General features: G+C 42.9%; 4 protein-coding genes across 4 annotated transcripts; 2 read left to right on the top strand and 2 right to left on the bottom strand.

The window, feature by feature from the left end:
- The first annotated feature begins 302 nt into the window (after window positions 1-302).
- On the top strand, window positions 303-4,076 carry LOC116193549 (flap endonuclease GEN-like 2). Its single transcript, XM_031522293.1, has 14 exons — window positions 303-463; window positions 561-718; window positions 1,050-1,111; window positions 1,189-1,316; window positions 1,515-1,566; window positions 1,674-1,746; window positions 1,838-1,911; window positions 2,144-2,203; window positions 2,299-2,467; window positions 2,574-2,673; window positions 2,871-2,953; window positions 3,040-3,140; window positions 3,289-3,419; window positions 3,502-4,076. The coding sequence occupies exons 1-14, from the start codon at window positions 396-398 to the stop codon at window positions 3,986-3,988; spliced, it is 1,746 nt and encodes a 581-aa protein (XP_031378153.1). The 5' UTR covers window positions 303-395; the 3' UTR covers window positions 3,989-4,076.
- Window positions 4,077-4,190: 114 nt separating this feature from the next.
- LOC116193548 lies at window positions 4,191-7,965 on the bottom strand. Its single transcript, XM_031522292.1, has 2 exons — window positions 7,813-7,965; window positions 4,191-7,063 (listed from the first exon to the last, which is right to left on the bottom strand). The coding sequence occupies exons 1-2, from the start codon at window positions 7,862-7,864 to the stop codon at window positions 4,488-4,490; spliced, it is 2,628 nt and encodes an 875-aa protein (XP_031378152.1). The 5' UTR covers window positions 7,865-7,965; the 3' UTR covers window positions 4,191-4,487.
- Window positions 7,966-8,404: 439 nt separating this feature from the next.
- Window positions 8,405-14,804, bottom strand: LOC116193547 (DNA mismatch repair protein MSH3). Its single transcript, XM_031522291.1, has 13 exons — window positions 13,756-14,804; window positions 13,325-13,507; window positions 12,984-13,148; window positions 12,739-12,837; window positions 12,396-12,647; window positions 12,043-12,297; window positions 11,790-11,921; window positions 11,412-11,672; window positions 11,250-11,321; window positions 10,141-10,290; window positions 9,218-9,673; window positions 8,733-9,031; window positions 8,405-8,649 (listed from the first exon to the last, which is right to left on the bottom strand). Coding segments are annotated over exons 1-13 (3,252 nt in total). The 5' UTR covers window positions 14,683-14,804; the 3' UTR covers window positions 8,405-8,648.
- A 3,134-nt stretch (window positions 14,805-17,938) lies between these two features.
- LOC116193550 (WD repeat-containing protein RUP2) lies at window positions 17,939-19,487 on the top strand. Its single transcript, XM_031522295.1, has one exon. The coding sequence runs from the start codon at window positions 18,015-18,017 to the stop codon at window positions 19,269-19,271; it is 1,257 nt and encodes a 418-aa protein (XP_031378155.1). The 5' UTR covers window positions 17,939-18,014; the 3' UTR covers window positions 19,272-19,487.
- Window positions 19,488-20,222: the final 735 nt, after the last annotated feature.

Here is a 20,222-nt window from a genome sequence, read left to right as displayed (position 1 = left end):
GTTTTGTAGTGGGTAGAGTTAAGTTAGAATTGTAATTCTAAAATACTATCCTAAAACCAAACAAGCCCCAATATATCTAGAATGTTTTGGTGCATCTCGAGTGTATCCCGTATTTACCTAGGTTGAACCTAATTTTGTCCTTTCCAAATATTTAAAAGAAAAAGAAAAAAAGAATTTAGAGAAGGATCCATCTCCCAAACCTTACAATTTGAGGGACTGAATTTTGAAAACAAAAGCAAGATGGGCCAGTTTTCAAATAGTACAAACCATTAGGGGTGCTTGTGAATTTTTGCAAAAAAGGGGTCGAGATTCCGTTTCCGGTTCCGCTCCTTCGCGTTCTCTCCCGACAGTCAGAGTCAGAATCGCACCGGGAGTAAGCCGGAGACAGTGACGACATGGGAGTGAAGAACTTGTGGGATATCTTGGAATCATGCAAGAAGACTCTCCCGCTTCACCATCTTCAGTGGGTCTCTTCTTTGTCTCTGTTCTTGCCTCTTCCTCTTCATTTCCATCAAACTCTCACACTTTTGTCTGCTGTCTGTGCTTTGAAACTTGACAAGGAACAAGAGGTTGTGTATAGATCTCTCATGTTGGATGGTGCAACTTCAGAACGTGAGCAAGTCCCACAATTGTATGCGGGAGAAGGTTTACCTCAAAGGCCTCTTTCACCGCCTTCGAACTCTCATTGCCCTCAACTGCAGCCTTATCTTTGTCACTGGTATGGTCCAATTCTTCATCTTTAGGTGATTCTTCAAGGAAATCTTGCTGCTTCTGTCTTTAATGTTTGGTCTTGGCGCTGTGAGTTTGTGATGGACTGGACCTCACTGAGAAGAAGATAAGTCCTTTCTCTAATTGTTCTGACTCGTGACGGAGTTTATGGATTTCTCCGTTTGAGCTGAAACAGTTGTTAGTCTCCTGATTCTTTGTTAGTTTCCGTGCTGGTTATCAACGTGCTTATGTTTTCCGAGGTGCATGCGAATGTGTCATGTAATCTTTCTAGAGTTCCAGAAACAGCACTTACGGAGTCATAATTTTTCAATGTCCTGCAGATGGAGCAATTCCGGCCATCAAGCTATCTACTTATCGGCGGCGATTGAATTCGGGAAATGAGGTCCTCCAAAAAATTGTTCATTTCATTATGTGCTCCATTTCCTTTGATCAAAGCTCATTATACTAACACTAAGGCAGGTTTATCGAGATGACAAGAATTTGCAGAATGCATCTTCACTGCGTAGAAACACGGGCTCCGTGTTTTCTTGCATGATCAAAGAGGCGAAAATGTTGGGCCTGGCGCTCGGGATCCCTTGCTTAGACGGGTAAGGAATTTAACATGGACTTTACCAGGTTATCACCTTGGAAGCGAATGAAAGTTTTTAGGCAACATTGTGGAAGGCGGGAAAAAGGAGGATATCATATGCTCCCAGGAAACTTAAATTCAGAATATAATGACTCTTTCCCAATTTTCACCAATGATCTTTTAGGCTAACTTTCTCGTTTTCTTCCCTTCTACTCAGGATAGAAGAGGCTGAAGCCCAGTGTGCTCTATTAAATTCAGAATCGCTTTGTGTGAGCAAGAAATCTCATAATCTCTTTCACGATCAATACTTACCATACATCTGTTAAACTCTTTAGTTTATTGCTTTTGACACACTATATATCACCTGAATTATTAGGATGGCTGTTTTACATTGGATTCGGACATATTCCTGTTCGGTGCGAAGACAGTTTATAGGGACATTTGCCTTGGTAATTATTGGGCTGTTTTCATATTTCATCTATTTAGTGACATAATTATAGGACTGCTGAATGCTGATCCTCACATTCGCTTGGCAATCAGGGGATGGTGGTTATGTTGTTTGCTATGAAATGGCAGACATAGAGAGGCAGCTTGGGTTTGGGAGGAACTCATTGGTAATTCAAAATGCCTGCTTATCGATTTTTCAATTTAAATTATATTCTTTAAACATCATCTGAATGAAGGAAAACTTTTTAGGTCAATTGTAGATCTGATCAGCTCATTTTGTTTGGCTCTTACATTTTTTATCTGTTTCATGTTCTAAGGATTTAGTTTCTTTGTCTGGTGGATAAAGACCTTTGCTCTACTCTCCTTTTGGATTTTAGCCTTAAAAAATTTCTTTGTCAGATTGCCCTGGCGTTGCTTCTTGGGAGCGACTACTCTCACGGAGTTCATGGATTTGGTCAGGCGAGTTACACATTTTGTACACATTCTCTATTTTGAGGACAAGCTGTTCTACAAATGGCAGTTTTAAGATTCTATGGGGTCCTTTGTTCTCACAGGAGTCCGCATGTCAGATTGTAAAATCAGCGGGTGATGACTTAGTACTTCAAAGGATCACACATGGGGGCTTGCCCTTTCTAAAGAAGACAAAAGGGTCAAAGAAACAGGGGAGGCCACCGAAGCCCAATGACAAGGAAAACTTGCTTGATAACGAGTTACCCATTAGTGGTATTGTCACTGGAACCTTATGGTTTCACTTCTTGTTCCTTGATCTGAGTGTTGCTTTTGGTGTTTTAATCAACTAAGTTGATTTTCTTTTAAATGCCTTTGCTAGGTGGTGACCATAAATTCGAAGAGGATAAACAATTCTTGCCAGTAATTGATGCATATACGAAGCCAAAGTGTCACTTGGCAGATTCAGATGCTGTTCATAGGTAATCACTAAACTTTGGTCCCATGACATGAATTGATTGGACTATGTAGACAAGAACCAAGAAAGTAGTGGATAGATGGGCTTGCTATGGAGACATCCATATTTCTCCATGAAAATGGCCCTGATATCTCTGAAACAAGGAGAATGTATTATATTGTTGTCTTGGCATTTATTGGAATTGAGTACATACTTATGCAGGGTTCTTGCTCAACACCGATTTGACCGGGCCAAACTTCATCAGATATGTGCACAGTTTTTTGAGTGGCCTCCAGAAAAAACAGGTCCTCTGAGTATACAATTTTGTGCTTCTCATTTTCCTCACCTGCAATCTTGAAGGTTAGCTGACCTATTTAAATGATGTTTCTAGATGAATACGTCCTTCCGAAGATTGCTGAAAGGGATCTGCGGAGATACGCCTATCTGCGATCAAAATCATCAGCGCTCGGACTTGAGCTTCCAATACACCAGGTATATATGAATCTTTGTCCATATAGAATATAGTTCCTGAAGAAAGAAAATGGGATTTATCTGTGATTTCTCTTTTTGGGGTTGATGCATGTGTTGCCCAAATCCAACCTTTAGCACATACTCATGCAAAAAATGATCTAAGTTTCAGATTCCAGTAAAGTGCCCAGTGTCGAGAATCATCAAGCCTAGAAAAGTTCAGGGAAGAGAGTGCTTTGAAGTTTCGTGGGAAGGCCTCGAAGGACTAGAAATGACTGTAGTGCCTGCAGATCTCCTAGAGAGGTAATCTGTTTCTTTGATCAAGCCAGTTCAATGAGGAAATCTACAGGTCTCTTACTTCTGGATTTTTTGTTCCAATATGCAGTGGTTGTCCCGAAAAGATACGTGAGTTTGAGGAAAGTGTTGCTCAACGAAAGAAACAGCGAAATCCAAAAACTAGACAGAGAAAACCAAAGAGCGGACAATCAGTGGCTGAAATTGATCTTAAGCTTCAAAATCTGTTGCTCGATAATGACTTGGAAGGGAATACCAATACAAATCCTAGTCCTCCCCCTCCAAGAGCCATGCCAGTGCTGGAGAGCAGAAGTTTCCCGATAGAAATAGATCTATCAGGTGCTACTTCATCAGGCTTTCCAGCGGTACCTAGTACTTCTGGTTTCGAGGTCATCGATCTTTTGAGTCCATCTCCAGCAATTTGCACCCGACCTGTTTCTAAGTGTAGAGAAGTTAGACATCATCAGATTGATGTTATTGATCTGAGTGAGTCAGACAATGATGCTTCTCCCGAGCATACGAGGAAGGCAAGAGAGTTGAGATTATTTATCGCAGGCATTAGGGATGATGTCGATTGAGAGAATTGCATGTACTGATAGAGAAATTGATTTGTATGTATGTCGTGATTTCTCATTTATGTGTTGAGTATCTTCTTTTCGTTCTTAAGGCGCCTTGTTTTGGATGATGTGCTTGAAAGACAATTTGACGGAAAGAACAGGAACATAATATACGGAATTGGAAGACGTAACCCAAGTAAACCAACTGCAAGTCACGATCCAGTTATATAATAATCTCTACCAGCTGGAAAAAATCCTTTTGTTCTGTTTCATGGATATGATTTTCCCGGAAAGTCCATTTCGGCCTGTTACAATTTAGGCTAAGTAATTAGGAAAAAGAGGATGCACTGCATGAACTAAGGAAGAATATATTTACAGTTTTTATACGAAGCAGCACCAAGGCATCTTTCTCCTACTGACATCTGAATTACTTTGGAAACGACAGAACTAGACAAAACTTCAGCCATTCACTTCACGTTTTCAGATCAAATCTGGACACTATCATAATTCTTCACGATGGTCAGGGAGCCAAGGACCAGAATATGGGCCTCACACTGCTCTCAGGCGTATGAACAAGTTGTGATGGTGGAGATGGTCTGCTGTCAAGTGTTGTAAAGTAAGCTCCATATTGCGAGTTTGGGTTGTTGGGATCTCCAGGGACTCCTGTCACATAACCCAGAGACAAGAAAGGGCTTTTGTCTGAGAAAGTATATGATGAACCGAAACTGTTTACACTATCGATATCAAAGGAGCTTGAGCCAGTAGAGGGAGGAGTGAAGGTGAAGCTCGGGCCTCTAGGAAGAAGACCACCGTGTCCTGGGAACACAGGGGAAGGAAGCTTGGGCTCCGTAAGACAAGATCTTGGAGGCCAAGCTGTTTGACCTAGAAAATTCCAGGAAACTGTCAATAATCTCCCCTCAAGTTCAAACCCATTTAGATGCAACAAAGCCATGGAAGCATCTGCAGGATTTTCGAACTCAACAGAACCACAGCCTTTACTCTTTCCAGCATTTCCATCCCTCACCACTTTAGCTTCATTAAGCCTGCCAAAAGGACAAAAGAGATCCTTCAGGCGATTCTCATCCACACTGTCAGGTAGGTTGCTGACAATAAGATCTGCCCTTTTGTTTAAACGTGGTCCACCCTCAAGGGGGTAACTGTGAGCCATAGGAAAAGGTGCCTGAGGTTCCATAAGCACTGATCCTGGTTGGCAAGGCTGTGCGGTCTCCTTTGTAATGCGCAAGGAATCACGAGAAATTCCCATGCTTTTCTGACTCACTGATCTTACAGCTGTTGAGCTTTGAACTGCTTTAACAGCCAACCTATTGCCCTTATATGTGAACCCATTCAAATGTGATGCAGCTACAGCCGCGTCATTTGGATCCTCAAACTTGACAAATCCACAACCTTTGCTCTTCCCCACTTTTCCATCCCGAGAGACTTTAGCTTCAATAAGGCTCCCAAATGGACAAAAGAGCTCTTTCAGAAGATGGTCATCTACACTTTCAGGCAGTTGGGTCACATAGAGAGTTCCCTTCCCATGCAAAGGCAAGTCCTTTGATTTCGTAGTCCCATTGTCTGAGCAGGCTTTATTACCGTCGCCTGCATTACCGAAAACAGAGGGAGAACTGAATAGTTGATGAGGGCAGGCATGATGCTGATGCCCCTGAGCACCACAAAAGTAGCACATATTCCGTTCTTTAGAAGATTGCTTTAACTGGGCTAGTTCCTTTAACTGAGCACGCTTATGATCATTCCTTTTCTCATCCATTGGAGTCAGCAGTTTCAAAACCATTTTAGAGGCTGCATCTAAGGAATCTTCATTATCTGCCTCTATAAGGACATGCAAATCATCATTCTCAGAAGCATGCTTTCCTCGTGAAAAGGAACCTGAGCCCCTTAATGAAATCTTTGCCCCGGACTCCTTTTCCATCGTCTTTTGGGTATTCCCACGCGGGCCAATTATAAGGCCAGCAAAATTGTAGCCAGGATACTGCTTCACTGGTACATAGAGTTTCTTGCAGAGCTTGGGGGTCTTATTGTATTTCGGAGTCTTAAAAGTTGGTTGCTTCTTAATCAGCCTTGAAATTAGATGCTGACGTCTCTCAATGAGTTTTTGGCGAAGCCTTTCTTCACGCGTATTTATTCTGATGCCAAAATTGTTATAAACTGGCTCAGGAGAAGGAGACCATTCCTCCTTAGGTCTTTCATCATGAATTACAGGTTCTTGCAACTTGTAGTCAATGTCTACCAGTTCTTCCCTCAAATTTTGCATTTCGGTATCAGACTCGGAAACTAGAACGGTCTCTTTGGTGAAGTCAGGGAGTTGAAGTGGACCGAGCAATTTTATCTGTGAATTGATGCTAGACCACCTAGTTTTTCTTCTTTTGCTGCTCCTATCGCCAATAACATTTTCTCCGACATTGCTTCCCTCAGGTCCTTCGTCCCATCTTGTACGCCTCCGCTTTCCCGAACTTCCCGATGACTCCTGTTTTCCAGAGCTACACCCATCATCGCTTGCCTTAAAGAAGTTACCCTCATGGCTGTCTTGATTGGATGCAGCGCACCCACAATCATATTCTACCTTTAGATCGACTTCAACTTGCCTGCCATTCTTTTGTAATGTACTACACTGGGCAGGAGCTGACTTATCTTCTACATCGCAGCTTAAAGGCGACTGTAATTTTGGTTCCTTGGTTAATTCCTTGAAAGGCTCATCCCCATCAGGAAGGCCACCACTTTTCTCTACCAACTCATTCTTGACATTTTTGCTGTAAAAGGCTTCAGAAATCTCTTCCTCTTCATCATCTACTTCTTCCTCAGGATCATCTTCCTCTTCATCATCTACTTCTTCTTCAGGATCATCTTCCTCTTCATCAACTATTTCTTCTTCAGGATCATCTTCCTCTTCAACATCTACTTCTTCATCAGGATCCTCCTCCAACTCCTCTCCTGGATCATCTTCCAATTCAGTGTCTACCTCTTTTTCCTGGTCCTCCTCCTGTGCTGACTTATTCCCTAACTCCTTATTTGCTTGCAGGTAGCTCATCCTTGAGTGTTCTGTACTTCTGGGTATATCACATTCCCCTCTCTTGTCTGAGGTTGTCCAAACAATACGACATGTGTTAAAAATTGAGGTGATCATATTTACAGAATGTAGTAAGGTATGGTCACAGCAATTTGTTGAAGGACATTTTCATGGTTTTTAAATTCCATCGAACGGTATCATGATGACAGAGGAACTCACAATTGAACAAGAAGTAACCTATTCTTTTGGACATGGCTTAAAGTCTTTGGAGGGCCAAAACTCTAAAAACCAAAATTTGTTGACCCCGTCTCCTTGGCTAGAAGATCTAAATCAATTTAATCCAACAATAGAACAAGAATTCACGTAGCTGAGCTCCGTGGAAGTTCCACGTGAGTTCTCGTATCATTTTCTCTTTTAAGTAAAAGTCCATATCTGTAGAATGATCACCCAAAAAGAAAAGCTCAATAAAATTGATTGTCCAACACTATAGATGCCTGAAATTGAGCAACATTTCATATGGAGACCACCAACATTATGGATTCTCGTCAAAATCCTAAGCTGAATCAAGATCCTCGAAACACACTATTGCAATTGTATCTCCTCCATGAAGAATGCTGAAATCGAAATCAATATCAAACAGAAAGAACCATGTCACAAGCTACAAGTTGGGAGCTGCATCCCACTTTCAGCATCGCCGGGTGAAATCACCACTCAGCAGCCAAAGGGACGGGCAATCCACTCAGTTCAACGACAGCAAACGCACAAAAAATGGAGCTTCGCAAAAGAGAGAATAAGATCAAATTCAACAATGACGAACCTCTCTGGCCCCTCTCGCTTAGTTCTGTCCAGTTGCCGATTTCAGCTATCATGATTCATGAACTGTATGAAGTAATGAAATCTCAGAGAGAGAGAGAGAGAGAGAGAGAGGCGGTGAGCGTTTTACGAATGAACGGAGCCCATACTACTACGGTACTGTGTGCAAGTGGGCTTTTATAGAAGTTGGGCCCAAGTTAGGTCCATTGATCACATCTGAAAGGCCCATCGAAATCCATGACAGTCGAGCCTAAGCTCAACCCATCGCTAACGGTTCCGCGTGATCCCACTAGAGTGTCTTTGCCCTTGTCTTGTCTTTTGTAATGTTGGGGGTTTAGATCTAGCTAAGATGAGCTCATTCAAAGGTCAGATCTAGCTAAGATGAGCTCATTCAAAAGCGACTGGGTCCTTCGATTCTGTCGAGGTTCTTTGTTTGCGATCGATCTCAACTTTAGTTTGCTTCAGAGAGCCTTTGCCAGAAAAGGTGTCTGCTAGACTTGCCCATCAACTGCTAATGCAGCTCTTGGCAGCAGCTAACCTATGAAGAATGCCACCCATCTCCTATTGGTTATAGCTCTTATCAAAAGATGCATACCAGACATGAATACCATTTGGCATTGATTACGGCACAAGTTGGATCCAATCAACTGCAATACCCAGATACAATAGTTTTACACAAAACGATTTAGTTGAATCGAACACTAGACACCCAGCTAAAATCAACAAAAATTATGATGGAGCGCTATAAATTACAAAATTATCGAAAACTTAATGATTGATGATGAATCAGTTCCAGCGGCGAGGTAGATTCTCATGATTTTGGTTGGCATTTACCTTGAATCTGCAAAGTAATAGCACATGATGGTCAAACCAAAAACAGCAATCTCAAAAATTGAAGATAAATATGAATGTGACTGAATTTACCAGGGGGTTGATACCAATTCCTTGGAATGATTTCTTGCACGAACCAAGGACTCGAGTCTCTCTGTGGGATCTTTACCCCCTAAAGCGGGCTTCAGGTTTGAAAAGACCTCTTCCAACACGGTAGATAATTCCTCCAAATCCTCTATCCCTCCTCCTCCGGGAGGTTTTGACCTTTTAACGATGCAATCTCCCCCGAACTCGACCACTCTTCCCACTGACCTGTCCCTTAATCTGCTGCTCACAACTGCCTCAAGCTTTGCGGCCATTAGAGCCGCCCGACTAACACATGTTGGTGGTACCTGTCATGCTCTTTTGGTTTAATTACAGTTTATAGATGGATGACTCTACAAATACACTGTGGCGACCCGGTCCTAGGAAATGAAGAAAAAATACAAGCAGCAAGCATTTAATTTATGGGTGTTTTTAATAAACAATACCTGCTTTGAGTTATATAATGGTGATTGCATAACAAGAAACCCACTAACCTGTGCGAGCTCTGCGACCTTAAACCCGAAACTCCGTTCTGAGATACCGACCTTTAGTTTGTACAAATAAGTCACATCTCCTCCATCACTGGAATCTGATTCCGCAGTCAGATACGAAACATGATAGGCGCCCACAGAAATAGGAAATTCTATTTGAATATCAGCAATCTTCGGGTAGTGCGTCACAAAGAGGGTCAGAGACCGTTTCTCCTTTAGAAGATAGTGCAGTGTTGCATGAGCGATCGCTACTCCATCATGAGTACTCGTCCCCCTTCCCAACTCATCGATGATCACAAGGGAGTGAGATGTGGACTTGTCAAGTATGTGAGAGGCCTCGCTCAATTCCTCGAGGAAAGTACTCCGACCTCTCTGGATGCTGTCAGAGGCGCCCATCCGGGTGTAAATACCATCAAGCACCTGAAGTTTTGCTGATGATGCCGGTACAAAGGAGCCAACCTACCAGAAAAATGATCCATTATGTTAAAAACAAACAATGCATAGAGTGGGAGACTCAAGGAGCTGCCTTTGCAGAAACTTGCCAAGGTGCACACGAGTTGGTATGGGTAATTAAAGCGAGGTGTGATTGAAAACATATACAAGGTGAGGTACTTTTGAGACGATTCCATTTTTTTCCGGTATGTTTTGACTGGAACTTGGACAGTGTATGAAAGGACGCTGTAATTAACACCAACCCCATTTTGCAAATGATAATGTTAGTCATAATTTTGGAGCAGTTGGGCAATTTGCTTTTCTTTATTACATATAATAAAGCTTTATACAAATTGGGCCAGGTGATATTTTATACAAATTTGGCCAGGTGATATATCAGAAGTTTGTCATCTTAATTACGACCCATACAAGAAGATGGGGTCAGAAAAGTATAATCTTTGTCTAGAAGAGCATGGGTCGTACAAAAGAGATACCTGAGCCATAATAGCTATCAGAGCAACTTGACGAATGTAACAGCTTTTACCGCCCATATTGGGTCCAGTGACAATCTGACAAAATTCTCTATCTGCATGCAGTTTTGTGTCGTTTGGGACGAAACTGTCTTGTAATATTGTCTCCAAAACCTGGTGCGAAACAGTAACAAACAGTGCAAAGCCAGTTCAATACCAGAGACAAATAGTATAAAGTGCCGTGAAACTGGCCTTTAGTCCATGACAAAATTTCTTCCCCGACTTTGGCAAACAACAGATGAGAAAGTAACATGATCAGATAAAGTAAAGCGGAAAACAAAAATGAGTTCAATAGAAACGACCACTTCCAAATTACTACTCTATGGATGTCTTTAAAGTGAAGGAAGAAATTAGACAAGAAAAAAATTCCGATCAAGATCAGCAGGCTCTCTATATTAATAACCAGTAATCGTCAAGTACAATGGGAACCCAAGCTGGGCCAAAACCCAGAAGATCAGAAATGCAACCCAAGCCGAGCTCGCAGGCTCAACAAGAAACAGGCACACAGGCCCAACAAACTTCAATTATCAGCTATCAACTAAAACTCCCCAATTAGTAAGAATTTGATGACTTGTGACAGCTTTCCTGCGCAAGTTCTTGATCCCCAAAAGTCTTCCTTCAAGAGCTTTACTAATAGAGGGCCATATAGCTTCTATTATCAGAGGCAAATTCTACCACATAGAAGCTATATGGACCTCTCTATTAGTAAAGCTCTTGAAGGAAGACTTTTGGGGATCAAGAACTTGCGCAGGAAAGCTGTCACAAGTCATCAGAGGCAAATTCTTGCTAATTGGGGGGTCTTAGTTGATAGCCGATAATATTTACTCGACCAATTTCACATCATAGGGAACCGAAGACTGTAATACCCCAGAAAAAGTGCAACAATCAATTAAATCTATGCCGCTGAAACCAGCGATTAACTGCTGAAAGCCAACAATACACTAAAAGGAGAAAACTACTTAGCTCGATAAAAGAACCTCTATTTGAGCCTCAACTTTTAATTGGGTCTATCCAAATTTGAATAAAGGCAAGAGTTTCTATTAGTTAGGAAATAATAAGTATTAAATACATACGGGATGACGTCCAGAAGAAATATGCAGTTGCACAGGATCCTCATCCTTCATGAGAATTGGACAAACATAATTCTGCCACAAAAAACTTGCAAAGCATCAGAGGACAGCAGATATGAAGTACATGAGGTTGAAAGAATCCATTATCCCTAAAAGAAATTAGACCTTATTCCGAGAAAGAATAGCTAGTGAGTACAGACAGTCCAAAGCAGCTAAAGCCTGAACAGCAGCTCGAAACTCCGCATAGTATTTACTGAATCCTTCCAAGAAATTCTCCCAAGCAGTTCGACAAGCAACCATCAGCTCTTCATTTACCAAAGCCAACCGGTCTAAAGCAGTCAGCACTTCTAGTGGGTGATAACGGACTGTTTTCTTAGTACTGTTCACCTTAACCCACTCAAGGGGAACCCTTCTATCCACTGGAAGCTGCAAATATGCCAATTACCCGGTTGAATTACAAGACCTGGGCTTTTATAGAACTTCTCAAAAAAAAATCGATTATTAGACCAATACTGATATGCAGAATGAATTAGGATGTTTTACCTCAATCAAATGTGTACTTCCAGAGACACTCATAAATTTCAAATTACGCATTCCAAGTTGCTTTCGGTATAAGAAAATCAATGAATCGAGTTCCTCCATTGCTGACTGAACAGCTGCTCGAGCTCTGGCAACCTTGTAGAGGCAAAAACATGTCAACTTACATAAGCTGACATTGAGGTGGATGGCCGTAACACCATGTAAGATGAAGCGGGAACAACAGAAATAGAAAGAAAATCAGAAGATGTGATTAGACCTCTGGAAATTGACCATCAGAGATGATCAATGAGTTTTGCAAGTCCCCTCTATCAGCTGCTTCTTTGTCTAGAGAGGAAAGTAGCTTTGCAGCATTGGCGATTAAGCTAGAAGATGATGCAGTCAATACCAACTTCCTTATCAAAATGGAGCGAATCGGGCTCGAGTGAAGCATCTTATTGTTGTATTCTTCCTCTAGTTTAAGTTTCTGAAGTTGTTTGCCCGCATATAATACAGCATGCATGACTGCAATGAACTATACCAACTTATGATTCAGAATCCATAGCCTAGCAACAAAGGATATCAGAAACTACTGCAAACTATTCTAGCAGAAAGGATAAAATCAAACATCACCTCTGAAGCAGTGGCTGTGCGATAGAAGATTCGGGTTATACCACGTTGAAGATCGGGAGACCTTCCCAAAGTGGTCAAAACTGAAGAAAGTAAACAACTAAGGCCAGGTTGTGCGACTTCTTCTCTATAATCTCTTTTGTCAAGTTCATTAGCACTAGGTGTAGATTTATAAGACCCCATAGATTCTGCAATCTCAGTAACAGCATCGAGCCGAGCGGAAATCATGCTTCTTTCACACAGAGGGTGAGTCACCTGGATGACCCAGGAAGAACACAACAATGAAGCATATAACATCATAAATATCTAACGTGAGTTGAATTTAAGATTGAATTTCAGGGCATACCCAATGCCTAAGAAGCCGTGAGCCGTAAACAGTTAGAGTATGATTCATGATCTGAAGTAAGGAGCCAGCTTCAGAGCCATTAGAGTTGTTTCTCAGAACCTAGAGGCATTTTGAGTGTTACAATGTGAAAACAACGAACTGAGAGAGGGGTATCAAGAAGTCAAATAGTAAAAGATTTAAAATGCATCAATCAAGGCAAAGGAAAATAATGCCATAATATATTATAAACAGCCATAAGAGTTAACCTCCAACTGTTGAAGAGCATTTGCTGAAAGACTCATCTCCATCTTGGCTGAATAGGGCCGAAAAGAAGCTCCGAGGCACAGAATCCTTTCAAAACCAAATTGTTTCAGATGACGAATGGTTAAGGCCAGTGCTTCGACTGCCAAATCTGGCATATTCATTATTACCTTTCAATCCACAAAAGGAGAAAGGAAAAGTGTAAAACAGATAACATGGAAACTCGCATCAGAACATTAGAGATCGCTGCTTGACCCTGATATACTAGTCCATAAAATGTAAAACCCAAAGCCTTCATATTAAATTTAATATAAATTGTGCATGGAGAAGGATCCCCCAAAACTACCTCAATTGCAGACCAGTCATTCTGTGGCTCTTCCTCCTCTCCTCGATTATTTGATTTTTCATCTCCTTTTATCTTCTCGTATAATGTCACTACTTCTGCAAGTGCACCACCACCCTCAAAGCAATCTCGTGGCTTATGCTCCACGCGTACACTTGAGGCAGAGCCCGAATAGGCTAGCAACAGCTAAAGATAACATCCATTATCAGGACCATTGTAAGATAACTGCTTCTCACCAAGTTAATAAATTTGCAATGTGGTGGGGAAGATAGAAGAGAGCTGCTTTCTCGATACACCAACACATAGTAATTACATACCAAAACCAAACCAAGAAGAACCACAAACCTTAGTACTACATGATTAAAAATTTACATCTTTTAACAGAGCGAGATGACCACCCAAGTACTGGGAAACAAATACCAATAGAAGCCCACCTTTTTTGTTGGATTTGAAAGTGGATTCCCAATCAGCAACTCTGCAGGGGACAAGCTCAACACAACAGCCTCTAACCCGCTCCTCATTGAATCATCATCAAACTCCCCATAGACTACCTCTCCCGTTGAAACCTCAACCCCAACAAACCCGATCCTCACGTCGGACCTGTTCTCCTTTTCCACTCCGCGTTCCAAATCACTCTTCCCAGCAACATTCAAACTCCTCTCCACAACACAGACCAAGTACCTGCTCTCCGCACCAAATCCCTCCTCCCCAACTCCAGCCAAATCCTCGGCCGCCTCAAGCGTAGCCTTTGTGTATAAGGCAGACAGCCCGCGGCCAAATGGACCTGCACGATTCGATCCATGGGCCTTGATAGCCGCTGTCTCGGTCTGCTTAACGACACCCACCTTGTAGCCCGCATTCACAAGTCGCCTGACATGAACGTGCAACCGAAACGACGGGATGCTAGCGGTCATGAAATTGTGGTCCATGTGGGCATAAATTCCCAGAACCCTAGCAGCGGCTTCTGCGTCCTCGCCGAAGAAGCGGTACTTATATCCGACCTCGACCATTAATAGGACATCAGGGTACTTTGATTTGAGTTCCACCACTTGCTGTTCTAAGGGCGTGTAGTTTCTGGGCTCAGTGGGAGTGGGTGCCGAGGTGGTCGGAGGGTGGTCGGGGGAGGAGGGATCAGGTTCAGCGGAGGGTGGAGGGTGAGCGGAGAGCTTCGGAGCTTTGCGGGGCGGGGTAAGGTGGGAGGAGAGGCGGCGTTTGGAGGGGGTGAAGGAGACGGTGGCGGAGATTTTGGGCTGCGGCGGCGGAGGAGATGCGATGGGATCGAGTGAAAGTGGAGGTGGGGCTGGTGAATTTGGCTTGGGGGCGAAGAAGCGAGAGATCACCTGCTGCTTCTGCTTCCCCATGCTGCTCCGGCAGCGGAGCCTCGGCGGTAGAACGACAGGCGTCTGCTCTGCTGGATTTTCGCGCGCTTTCCAGCCGGTCGTGCATGGAAGTTGATGACGCTGGAGAAAGAAGAGACGGACCGAACAGTGATCCCCGCCAAAACTAAACTGGACCCAAAAAGGCCTGCTTGAGTCCCAGGCCCAAAGTTGACAGCTCGCACTCAGCCCAGTACACTACAATTGATCGAGATTGAAGTCCTTAAACGTCACATAGACGGCTCTTCTAATCGAAACAAGATTTATTACATCTTTTCTTTGGAGATATTCATATTGCAAGTCGAACTTATGGAGCAGTCATTATTTACTTCTATCATCACGAGACAATTTTATTTTTGGATATATACATAAGCTTGCTTTTTTTTTTATTTGTTGATATTGTGAGATCTTTGAGATTCGTCCGACTTATCTCCATGGCTCCGAATGCAGGTTTGTAAGTGCACATGACAGGATAAATAGGCCAAAGATCGCGCAGAATGACTCCAAAGAGCTTTTGGTCTGAAACAGAATGGATACTTAGTACTCTTTTTTAACTGCCAAATCAAACCCCAGGGAGTTCATGCATAGGCTTGCTTCGTAACTTGAGGAATGCATGGAGCAATTTTCTCTTTGATCATGTCAGCAACCTGAGTCTGGCCTTGCCCTTGGACGGACGTGGGATTTAGATGGAGGGGGGCAAGGCCCTTAGAGGAGCAATAGGAATATAAATTTTTCGATAAGGATGACAAACAACAATAATTTAATGATAATTGAAACGCGAGATACAAAATCAATTCTCTTAGAACATCGGAATGTTAGGAGGTGACTGTCCTCTCAACCCTCATTGTTTCGTCCCAGCTTATAAGTCGGGCCCGGTGAAAATGTGATCTAGTTGGGAGATAGGCACTGAAAATTGTGGGCAGCTGCGGGATGGTGCTGACCCCATCCAGAGCTCATAAAACCCGGATTTAGGAGCTGCCAAAGAGCCAGATCTCGAGCTCCAGAGCAGGACAGACCTATGTGTGTGACGTGGCTTTCTTCTTTGCCATAGTTGGAGAAATGAAATCACTGTCCCTTGGCTGCCATTATTAGCCCAACTCATCATAAAGATTGCAGAAACGTCGCGCACTGACTGCACTTTGGGATATTTTTTTCCTCTTCTTCGATCCAACTAATGGTCCCGGTCTGTGTTTAACCACTAATTAATAATAATACCATACATATAATCGACACATTCATAATCATGCATGTGGGGCCTCATTATGAGCCCATCTCAATTTTTTTTATAATTATAAATGAGATATATCGGTATATATAACACAATACAATAGAAATTTTTATAGATAATTAATATCTAAATAGCAATCTCTTAATTGATGAATGAGGGTGGACTGCGTTATACCTTATTTTTCCTGAGAAGTTGCTCTAATCTGGTGCATTACATATATATATATATATATATATATATTTGCTTCCCGTTTGATGCGAATAAAATGTATGATAAAGGAAAGAAGTGACAATAAGATATGCAGATCATTATGATATATAAATATATAGAAGAAAACAATACACGACGAAATAATAATGTATGTAGAGGAAACACGACTTGATGATATTATGGCCGAGTAGCCATGTTTATACGTACGCGTGGTAGCAAGATCCACGACGAAATCAAACTGCTCGAGCAGAGAGTGTCTGGTGGTAGTTGTGAAGACCCTTCATCTACTTCTATAGCGCACTGTATGCATATAAAGTTGATAAGCCATAAATAGAAAAACGCTGCACATAACATACAATGATAACTTCCTGTGACGTGATATTTTGATTGGATAGGGAAAGGGACCAAGATGTGTCCCCAGCTGAGGATAGTATAATATACTCCCACTCACTTGATTTCGAATTAAATTCTCGCCGATAGGATTTTTTATGTTCCTACATTTTTCATTTTCCTCTAGTTTAGGCTGAGTGGGACCAACGTCGATATACGGTGGAGGGTACTCCACCTGATCAAAAGTTGTGGATAGATAGTATGTATATAAAGTAAATAACGATGTAATTTAGTAATGTGAATTGATTCAAGCGGTTTGACGCTTATTCTCCTTAAATAAGATTTTGAATTCAACTCATTGATGAGTTAATTATGCTCGATTGAATAAGTTGGGCTCCATTGAACTTTAGATATCTGGTTGACACAAAAAAATAAAAAAATAAAAATAGTGATGTAATCTGGGAGTTATTCATGAGGCTGAGAGGAGAAGCCGAGAAAAGTAGTGGCCAACAGAAGTGGATAAAAGGTTTTGGTTAGACCACGTATGCGGTCCTTTGGGGCAATGCAACAGCTCAGTTTGCAGCCTGTGATTATTATTATTTTTTTTGCATCCACAGTCCACAGCTCTCTCTCTCTCTCTCTCTCTCTCTCTCTCTCTCTCTCTCTCTCTCTCTCTCTCTCTCTATGCTCACCATCATCGATCGTCAATCAACAAATTAAAATTGAGGTACAAAAGCGACCACCGCTTCTATTTTGTGCATTTGCCTCCCCCATTGATCAACTATATTCAACATGCACATTAAAGGATGGATTTTGGGGTGTGGACTCGGAAAAAAGTCATAAAACTTCTAATGAATTTTGTCGGATTTATCATTTTTTAGTGAAATTATCATATTTCGCCGCGTTGATTTTCGGATATTAAGTTCTCATGAATTACTTTGCCCCGCTTGGACGAGATTCCTAGATCCGTCCCTGCCACAATCCGAAAGTATTTCCTAGATGCCGAGTTGCTGCACAATCATATTGCCCTGACAGTGCAACTGCAACCCCCGCGAGCTATACAAACTATGTCATTTTCTCGACAAGGTTGGTATACACAGGACATCTAGTTATAGATCCCCAACGAATCCGAGTTTTTTTTTTTTTTTAAACCACATCCCCGGATCTGAGTTCGATTAACAACATATGCGTACAATGACGATATGGTAATTAATTTGAGCTAAAATTCCAAGGATTCAACTTCCACCCAAGAAACTCATATAAATTCCCGCAATCACGGATATAAAAATATCACAAGACAAGATAAACCGCCCCTTCCGGTGGTACATCTTTCCACGTCATCCGATCCAAGCACAAAGACCAAAAAACAATGGAGACGAAGTTATTATTATTATTATTATTATTATTATTATTATTATGTATAATAGCTGATCATTAGTTTTCTCTTGCCTTTCTTCCATCTCCCATGGGAGCCTTAAGTCCCTATTGGCCCATAAGATTGTGTATAATCGTGGATCATTAGTTTTGTCTTGCCTTTATTCCATCTTCCATGGGAGCCTTAAGTCCCTATTGGTCCATAAGCCCACAAGCCTCCAACTGTACCTTCCCCCTCTCCTCCACCACTACTCCCCTCCCTCCCCCTCTTCATGTATGGGACATGAACAACTCCTCCCCTCAGTTTGCCCCGACTGGACAACCACCACCGAACCACAACAAGCAGACCGTTGCAACACTCCACACGGTCGAGCGAGGCTGCGGGGCGCGATGCGAATGGGACTTCACGCTCACCTCGACTGTCTCCTCGAGCAGTAGCCCCGGCAGAGCGACCGCCTCGGACACTCTCGGCGTGATCGAATTCGACCCCTCCGACAACCTCGTAGCCACCGGCGGGATTTCCAGGAAGATCCGGGTTTACAGTTTGAGTTCGTTGGTGGGCGTTGCTACTGCTGGAGAGGAGGGGAGCGTCGCAGTTCTTGACCACGCCAGCGCGTATGATTACTATCTCTGTACTCCCGCGAAGCTGAGCAGCCTTCGTTGGAAGCCCGACTCCGGCAGCCGAATCATTGGGGCAGGGGACTACGACGGGGTAGTGACGGAGTATGACCTTGAGCGGCGTGTGCCCACCTTCGAGAGGGACGAGCACGGAGGGAGGCGGGTGTGGAGCATGGATTACACGCGCTGGGATCCCGCTGTCGGCGCGTCGGGGTCTGACGACGGGACCGTGCAGGTATGGGACACGAGGTGCGAGGGAGGGAGCTGCGTGGCCACGGTGCGCCCCGGCTCCGGCGCTGCCGTATGCTCCGTCGAGTTCAACCCCTTCGGTGGCGCTCTGGTGGCCGTGGGGTGCGCTGACCGGAAGGCCTACGGGTACGACGCGCGGAAATTAGTGGAACCGGTGGTGGTCTTCGACGGGCACGCCAAGACGGTGACGGATTTGAGGTTCCTTGACATGCGCAATATAGTTTCAGCGAGCACTGACGGGTGCCTGAAGCTGTGGAGCGTGGACGACACGAGTGTGATCCGCACGTACAGGGGTCACGTGAACAGCCGCAGCTTCGTCGGGTTGTCCGTGTGGAGGAATGGGGGACTGCTGGGTTGCGGGTCGGAGAGCAACGAGGTGTTCGTCTACGACAAGCGGTGGGGCGAGCCCATTTGGCTCCACAGGTTCAATAGTGAGGCGGTGTGCGGCGGTGGCGGAGGCTTTGTGAGCAGCGTCTGCTGGAGACAAGTTGGCGTGGATGAGTGTACATTAGTCGCTGGAGGATCAGATGGGGATTTGCGGGTTTTTACGGGCAAGAGGAAATGATCGTCCGTGTTCCTGATTCGTTGCATATTTCCAGGAACTGGAAATTTTGTAACAAAGGATATTATAAGATAAAGTCAAGAATATCGCAAAAGTGCTCGATCAGAGGTCCTTCGTGGGAGAAGCAGTTCATGCAATATTTTCATCTACAACTATTGATGATTTGATCGAGGAGCCTGTCGCCCTCCATACCATTACCATGAGGATGCGGCTAATTAAGAGAGAATCTCGAACCATCAATTGCAACTTGTTGCGGGACTAAATAGATGATGGATGTAAGAATCGATACTATGAACGAATTGTCACTTTGTCCACAGTTACAATAAACTAGTAGAGCAAAGAAGATAGTGGCGGGACGAGCATTACATAGAGGACATTTGGGGACAACTTTTCTCTGATCTTGCTAACATTTGTTATTACAGGGACTGATTGATGATACTTATTTTTTTACATTATATTCTGGATTGATTATTCCTCTTTTCTATTTTAAATTAGTTTGTTTTAACACTGAGAAGAAATTTCTTGTAATAGGTACTACCTAGGCACTTGTATGAGTATCGTCATATTGTACTATTAGAGAAGCATCGATTTGGGTACGAATAATAAATTCCCTTCTCTACATCGAGGCATATCTAGTGTTTTCCTATCATTTCTCTACTCTCGAACTTCGTAAATTGAAATTCCAACGACCCGTACCCGATATCTTCATAACCGATATTTTCCTTAGTAAATTTCACAGCAACATTCATGCTTCGCTCTATATACACCCAAAGTTTTTGGGATGGGATGATTATATTGATATTGTAAACACGGAAGGGACGCCCTACGCAGTTTGGGCAAAGATTATGTACTCCGTTTGTTTTCAAAGTCGTGATTTAAGATTTTAACTTTAATTTTAACTCAAAACACTACACAACAAAACACACATTTCAAAAGTCAAATTGGTGGGCCCCA

Source organism: Punica granatum, chromosome 2 (assembly GCF_007655135.1).
Source record: "Punica granatum isolate Tunisia-2019 chromosome 2, ASM765513v2, whole genome shotgun sequence".
Lineage (NCBI taxonomy): Eukaryota > Viridiplantae > Streptophyta > Magnoliopsida > Myrtales > Lythraceae > Punica > Punica granatum.
This window is presented reverse-complemented; position numbering and strand designations above follow the sequence as displayed.

Coding starts and splice junctions, on each gene's coding strand:
- LOC116193549 (XM_031522293.1), top strand. CDS start 396: ATGGGAGTGAAGAACTTGTGGGATATCTTGGAATCATGCAAGAAGACT. Junction 1,567..1,673: donor TAAATTCAGAATCGCTTTGT/GTGAGCAAGAAA, acceptor CTGAATTATTAG/GATGGCTGTTTTACATTGGA. Junction 2,674..2,870: donor GATTCAGATGCTGTTCATAG/GTAATCACTAAA, acceptor ATACTTATGCAG/GGTTCTTGCTCAACACCGAT.
- LOC116193548 (XM_031522292.1), bottom strand. CDS start 7,864: ATGATAGCTGAAATCGGCAACTGGACAGAACTAAGCGAGAGGGGCCAG. Junction 7,064..7,812: donor AAGCGAGAGGGGCCAGAGAG/GTTCGTCATTGT, acceptor GGACAACCTCAG/ACAAGAGAGGGGAATGTGAT.
- LOC116193547 (XM_031522291.1), bottom strand. CDS start 14,682: ATGGGGAAGCAGAAGCAGCAGGTGATCTCTCGCTTCTTCGCCCCCAAG. Junction 12,298..12,395: donor GCACAGCCACTGCTTCAGAG/GTGATGTTTGAT, acceptor AAGTTGGTATAG/TTCATTGCAGTCATGCATGC. Junction 11,922..12,042: donor CTGATGGTCAATTTCCAGAG/GTCTAATCACAT, acceptor TGCCTCTACAAG/GTTGCCAGAGCTCGAGCAGC.
- LOC116193550 (XM_031522295.1), top strand. CDS start 18,015: ATGGGAGCCTTAAGTCCCTATTGGTCCATAAGCCCACAAGCCTCCAAC.